General features: G+C 32.7%; 1 protein-coding gene across 1 annotated transcript; it reads right to left on the bottom strand.

Moving 5' to 3' along the window:
- Positions 1–301: 301 nt before the first annotated feature.
- LOC115952522 (tropinone reductase-like 1) lies at positions 302–2,036 on the bottom strand. The gene is made up of 2 exons (XM_031069692.1): positions 1,785–2,036; positions 302–1,091 (listed from the first exon to the last, which is right to left on the bottom strand). The coding sequence occupies exons 1-2, from the start codon at positions 1,808–1,810 to the stop codon at positions 302–304; spliced, it is 816 nt and encodes a 271-aa protein (XP_030925552.1). The 5' UTR covers positions 1,811–2,036.
- Positions 2,037–7,350: the final 5,314 nt, after the last annotated feature.

Below are 7,350 nucleotides of genomic sequence, written 5' to 3'. Positions count from 1 at the left end.
TCGAGGGTTGTAGGTATAATAGAATATGTAAAGGTCACCTTTCATGATTTATTCCTCCAATTTTTGATGCATGGTTATTGGGTAGTCATAAAATCACATTTATTTTGGTTTTGATAAGATACAATCACAAATTTATGTAGGATGCATGATAACAGCAAAAATAGTTCCCCCCCCCCCCCAAAAAAAAAAAAAAAAGAAAAACCCTACCCCCCCCCCCCAAAAAAAAAAGAAAAAAGAAAAACCCTAACATCATCAGGAAATCAGCACTGAAAGGATAAATTTAGATCCAAAAACAATATTTTTATGGAACAATTTTAAGAGCCTTCAACATGGTTGGATTGACCACGCTGAACCCACCATCCACCACAAGGTTGAGCCCACTCACAAAATTAGACTCATCACTAGCCAAGTAGAGAGCAGCCCGTGCAATACCCTCTGGCTTAAGAACCTGCCCCTGCAGATTACCCATCTTGGTTGCTCTAACTTCTGCTTCTGCAACAACATCTTCATGAAGCCCCTTTGAATTCATGCCTGTCAGCACTGCATAAGGCGAAACACAATTCACTCTTATTCCATACTGCCCAAGCTCAGATGCCAAGTTCTTGGCTAGACCCAATATTGCATATTTTGAAGCAGCATAAGAGTGAGTTGAAAGTCCTGCAATTGATGTACAAGCACTAGCAGTAAATAGTATGACACCCTTGCATTGGGGTACCATGACTCTTGCAGCATGTTTGGCTCCTAGGAAAGCACCACCCAAGTTAACCCCGACACATCGGTCAAGGTCAGCCTTTGTGGTATCCAAAATGCTCCCAAAGGGACGGTCTAAGACGCCTGCATTGTTGTACATGATGTCGAGCTTTCCATGTTTGGTAATGGTGGTGTCTACAAGATTGGTAACATCGTCTTCGTTCGATACATCACAGTGGAGGTAGCAAACATCTTCACCTAGCTTATTGGCAATGGCTTGGCCAAGTTCATCTTGGATATCGGCTATCACAACTTTGGCACCTTGTTCATGGAATATGTGCACGGCACTTGCTCCAATCCCACTTGCACCTCCGGTGATAATTGCCACCTTGCCCTCCAACCTGAAATTCAAGGTCCATCAATTGAATATTCAAAAAAATTATAGGATTTAAGCGTTGGTTACTAATGCTTCACCAGTTAGAAAAAATGAGCTGATTCAAGTTGAGGGATTGAAAAAGGTTGAGGAAAACCAAAAATCATTTTAGTTAAAGTAAAAAAATTGACGTGTCAATTATGGACCTAACGGAAAGTATAATTTTAGATACAAATATAGAATAGAATAGGGAAAAATAATACACATGGCCAACCCTAACTAATCCGTTGAGGATTTATAGTCGACTCCAAAATTTTGGACTAAGAGTACTCTATTGTTGTTGTGAAAAATTATTTATTATACTTTTGAATTCCACTAATCTCATTCATTAATTGTCACATTAGTTTGTAGACTTTATATAGTTAAATTTGTACTAATAATTTTAACATTGTTCTCTTCTTACATGATGCTTATAAACAGTGGCTAGACACCTAAAAAAGGCAAAATAAAATCAAAACATACTGTTACTATTCTAAATTTTTATTTTTACCACAAAAAAATTAATATTTTTACTAAAAGTTTATGAAAGTAAATACGAACACCCCCCCCCCCCCCCTCTGAACATCAAGGATGGACATCAATTTTGCTTATTGCAGAAGCATTCCTGCGTGATTGAAACCTCTATGTGTTGTAATTAAAGAATGGCATAAGCATTTATTACCTTTTGTAAGTACCATTCATCTTCATCACAAGTTCTGTGTCCTGAAGGAAATGGAGTAAAATGATGAATTAGGACTTAGAAGTGGTTCTGATGTTCCTTTATGTTTAGGCATTTATAGGGTGGAGATCACAATATTTCCAATAAAAATAATCACTTACAAATGTTAGTCAGAATATAAAACAAAACATAAACAAATTAATATGTAATTTGAATGCCTGAACGGTTCATGGTCAAGGATAACATTATAAACTAGCTGAATTTTAGGGCGTAACAAGTAGTATTATTATTATTCTAGAAAAAAAAAATAAAGAGAGAAAGAAAAACTACTACGTCAAAGACATGTAAAAAATTATTTGATATGACTAATGTGAATGCCTGAATGGTTCATGGTCAAGGATAACATTATAAACTAACTGAATTTTAGGGCGTAACAAGTAGTATTATCATTATTCTAGAAAAAAAAAATTAATAAAGAAAGAAAGAAAAGCTACTATGTCAAAGACATGTAAAAAATTATTTGATATGACTCGTTCAAAAATGTTATTTTCTGGCGCGAGTTTGAACAGAATTAGTTTTTAGTTTAGTTTTTTTCTTTTTTGAGGAAGTTGAACACAATTAGTTCATTACATGTATAGGCAGACGAAAAAAATAAAAAGAGATTCATAATAACCATTTTAAAGTCTTGGAAAAATTGTGAACAGTATTATTGCCTTACTTGTATGGTTGTTAGACTTGGATTGGACCGTATGGTCCTACCCGGTTAACTGTGAAACCCTCATCATTCCGGTTCTTTTAACTCTAAGAATCTTTCTATGTGAAAAAATGTATGAAACCGCTAAAACCGAGGTCAAGCCATATGGTTCTGAGAACCGTGGCTGGTTTTAAAGGTTTGCACGGTTCCATTTTTTTACTATATTTGGTTGGAAAACAGATCTCAATCTATAAAGAATTTGACTATAAAAAATACAAAAACAAATTGCGAGAGAGAAAAAGAAAACAGAGAACCAAGAAAATAGATAGCGGGTCTTACGGCTCAGCCTAAGCTCTTAAAAAAAAAAAAAAACACCTAACCCATTGCAGATGACGCAGCTCCTTCTTCTTCTTTGTTTCTTTACTGCTTCTTCTTTCGTTCTTCATGGTATCCTGCCTTTAGTTTAAGTAAATGACTTCTTTCAACTTTATTTTTTCCTTTTAGTTTGGTGAGCCTAACATGTGTGACATGACAAAGCCTTGGAAATGACAAAAATGAGTTTGAAAGTTTCTAACTCATTGCCCCTCCCCAACGTGAATATTAATATATGATTGTTTTTTTTTAAATTTTGACGTTTTTAGTTTTTGTTTATCATTATTATTTTTACTATTAAGTTGGATTTTGAAGCATTATAATAAAATTAGTGATATAAAAATGCATTTAAAAAAGTATTTATTTAGATTATTTTAGTCAATTTTTCTATTTTTTCTAATTTAATATTTTTATATATATAAAATAATTATTAAATTAATTATGATGTGATTCCAGTTCGACTTCGGTTCGACCTCAGTTTGACCTCAAAAATCTTGAACCTTTCCTTTTTACGATTCAATGAACAATCCGAGTTTCAAAATCATGCTTACTTGCATAAGGCTGGTTTAGAAGATATTAACCCACAGAAACACAAAGTGGTATTTATTACGCATACACTTTTGTACACAAATTTATACACACACTCAAGTCATGATTTTGATGCAAATTTTGTCTGTGTACAACTTTACGGTTGTGTGAAAGAGTATGTATATAACAATAATTAACCATAGCGGAAAATACAATTCATTACAATAGACAAGTCCCAATTTGAGCTGTTTGAATGGTAATTGATTATCCAATTCTCAGCGACCATTGAATGAAATCGCAATCATGGAAATGGAATGCTTCAATTATAAATAAAGTGTCACCTTCGTTCAAATAAAAATTATAAAGTGGCACCATATATGCTACATTCAAAGGCTACTTGCGGTTTTATTTTTATTTTTGACAATATCATTTAGAAAACTTCTTTATTGGAAATTAGAAATATATTTTAAATCATTCGAAAAACGTTGTCGAGAAGGAAGATCTTTGGAATCTCTTTAATGATAATAGCTATAGTCCAAGATCTACCACAACATGTTTGAATACCCAAATTAAGAATTATGAGAATTCATGGTAGTCTAAGAAGATCCCCAGATCTATTCAACGCCCAGCTTTACCAGGAGATAGAATTAACATTAAAATGTTCTAGCTTAGACATTACTCTACCTTCCCTGATTACTAACCAAAAGTTTCAGCTATTGACTCTTTTGCCATTTGGAAATTATATTCTCCGGTTTATACGTGTACATTTTTCTATTCGAATAAAAGTCTAACACCCCCCCCCCCCCCCCCCCCTTAAAAAATAAAATAAAAGTCTAACCCTATTATATGTTTAGCTGAGAACAGATGAAAAGAGAGGAGAGAAGAAGTAAATGGAATAAAATAAAATGATCATAAAGGAATAGAATGTAATATATTTAAGCAAGAGAAATGAATGAAAAAGAATGGAATTGAATAGAATTAAGTAACCTTCATTAAATATTTTAAAATAAAAGAATGGAAATGAATGAAAATGAATAGAATGTAAGTAATCTTGTTTGGGAGTAACATAAAGGAAATGGAATGAAATCATTTTATGACAATATTACTATTAGACCCCTATTTTAAAATAAAATGTTGAATATATAGGGGTATTTTGGGAGTTTTAGTAAAAAATTCATTAAGGACTTGTTTGAGAGGAGGGAATGGAAAGGAAATGAATGAAAAGAATAATTTTAGAATATTCTTTTCTTGTTTGGGAGTTTATTTGGAGGGAATGGAAAGTTCATTTCCTTACTTGAGAGTTTAAGTGGGAGGGAATGGAATGGGTAGGATGGAACACTCATTCCTCTCTATTCCCTTAAAACCTCAAATTTTAAAACATTCCATTCATTTTCATTTTCATTATTTTCCATTCCTTTATTTTAAAACATCTAATCAAAGTTTACTTAATTTCATTCCATTCAATTCCATTCCTTTCCATTTCCTTATAATCATTCCATTCTATTACCTTATGAACTCCCAAACGAAGCCTAAATCTAATTTTATTCCCTCTCATTCCTCCCAATTTCGGGGAGAATGAAAATTTGAGGTTTTAAGAGAATAGAGAAGAATAAGTGTTCCCTCCTATCAATTTCATTCCCTTCCACTTAAACTCTCAAACAAGTGAATGAATTTTCCATTCCCTCTATTAAAACTCAAAAACAAAGGAATATAAGAATATTCTAAAAATATTCTTTTCATTTATTTTCATTTCATTTTATTCCCTCCTCCCAGATGAGGACTAAGGTTAGAGAAGAGGAGGAGAAGGGAATGGTAAGGTAGAAAAAAAATATATAATTTTCTCTATTATTCTCCTCCTCTCCATTCCCAGCAAACCTTTAAAATAGAAAGGGTTTAGTAACTCAATTGATTTGCACTTTTTGATATTTCCAATATATTGGTCTATGTCCAAAAGTTTTATGCATTAAGTCCATGCCAATAAATGTACTATATAAGTAGCACTATATGAAGACATATAGAAATATATAAAGAGAGTAAGCTAGTAAGGTATTACTGTATTAGAAACTTATATTAGCTGTAATCAACTCGTACTTTTCTCTTGGCTAAAACAAATCATGAGGCATGTACAATTAGTCAAGCCCCAAGGTATTACACTAGCAAATGTGAGATGCCAAAACTATAAAGCTTGCAAAAATGGCTCCCACAATTTGAGGGAAATAGATGTTAGCTTCAGGAAATAAGGGAAAGAAGGAGTAATGAGTTGAAAGAAAAAGAGGCACCCCTATTTATGTAGTTAAGAACTCGTAAATACGTTTTGTACACCTACTTAATGTAGCTTTAGGGTCCATTTGATTAGAGTGAAAATAGAGAGGATGGAAAATGGGAAAGAGAAAATAGGAGATATTTTAGGTGGGAGGGGTGTTTGGTTGGGGTGATTTTGGGGGAGAGAAAATGGTGGGCCAGATTGTTTTCTCCTCGGGCCCACGACTTTTCAACACCCTCCCTTACCCAAAAAAATTAGAGAGAAAATGGGAAAGAGAAAAGGTTGGATGAAAATTATTCTTCTACCCCTTCTCCTCCTCAAAACTCCTCAACAAAACTTCTTCTTCTTCTTTTTTTTTTTTTTTTTTTTTTTTTTTTTTTTTTTTTGTCTTTTTCTTTTATGGGTTCTTTATTGAAGGTTTAGCTTGCTTATTTTATTCCAAAATAATACATTTTTTTTTCTTCATATATTATTTAAGTAAAAAAAAAAATTATGTAATAGGAGTATGAGAGTAAACTTATACAAATTCTATTTTCTATTTCTCCATTTTTCCACTCTCCAACCTAACACAAATGAGAGAAATTAAAATATCTTCTATTTTCCCATTTTTCCATCCCCCAACCAAATGGACCCTAAGGTCTCAAGGTGCATAAGTGTTCAAGTGTTTCAAGTATGTGTGTATATCGTGTTTACTAGTCTAAAGTTAAATCTAATCTTCTTCCCCCCCATTTTGGTTTCTCCCTTATTTATAATGATGTTGGAGTCACTAAAAAACCTACTAAATGGGGGGAAAGTTAGAAACATCGACTTGGTATAAGCTTGGCTCATTATTAAGCAGTGTTCCTTCTTAAAATGAGGCATCATTACTACTCTATTTGAAAGTCAATAGTATGATTGGATGAAATACTTGTAAACCACCTCCACAAGAGAAAAAAAACCATGGTTTGAAACTCAAACTATTCAAAGAACCGAAAAAGAGAGAGGTTCAAAGTTTTTAAGATCATATCAAAGTTCGATTGGGGTTGAATCGTGATATGTCACTTAATTTTTTAATAAATATAATTCATAAATTGTGCTTATATATATATTTTATATATCTGACCAACACGAGATTTGTGGCTTAATGGTTGACATACTAGATATGCATGTTAGCCTAAAGATACCAAGTATGAATCCTAGTGTTAATAAATATATATATATATATATATATTTATATATATATAATTTTTTTTATATTTGACCAACACGAGATTTGTGGCTTAATGGTTGACATACTAGATATGCATGTTAGCCTAAAGATACCAAGTTTGAATCCTAGTGTTAACTACTTTCAGCATTTTTTCCAAAACAAAATGTAAGCTAAACCAGCCTTTGGGTCGGTTCCCTGGTTAACCCAGTCAAACTGCCATATCCTATATAAACTTCGCAACAATGGAAAAAAAACCCTCATTTGAATTTGTTGGAGCCAAAGGCTCCAATAATCCCTCATTAGTGCTATTTTAACCATTGATTTATGAAAGAAATTATGGTGATGGGTGGAGCCTAATTGCACAGAAGGTATAACATTTTTTTTATGAGTTCCTTTTTATTTTTTATGTTTGATGGGATTTTTATGGGTTATCTTACTTACTCATGAGTCATGACATCAAACATGGGTCCAATGATCTAACAAGTGTTCAAATTAAAGCTCATTAGCATTCCCATTGGCAATT

The sequence above is a fragment of the Quercus lobata genome, chromosome 7 (assembly GCF_001633185.2).
Source record: "Quercus lobata isolate SW786 chromosome 7, ValleyOak3.0 Primary Assembly, whole genome shotgun sequence".
Taxonomy (NCBI): Eukaryota; Viridiplantae; Streptophyta; class Magnoliopsida; order Fagales; family Fagaceae; genus Quercus; species Quercus lobata.
Note: the sequence above shows the minus strand (reverse complement) of the source record. Positions and strands in the feature narration are given on the sequence as shown.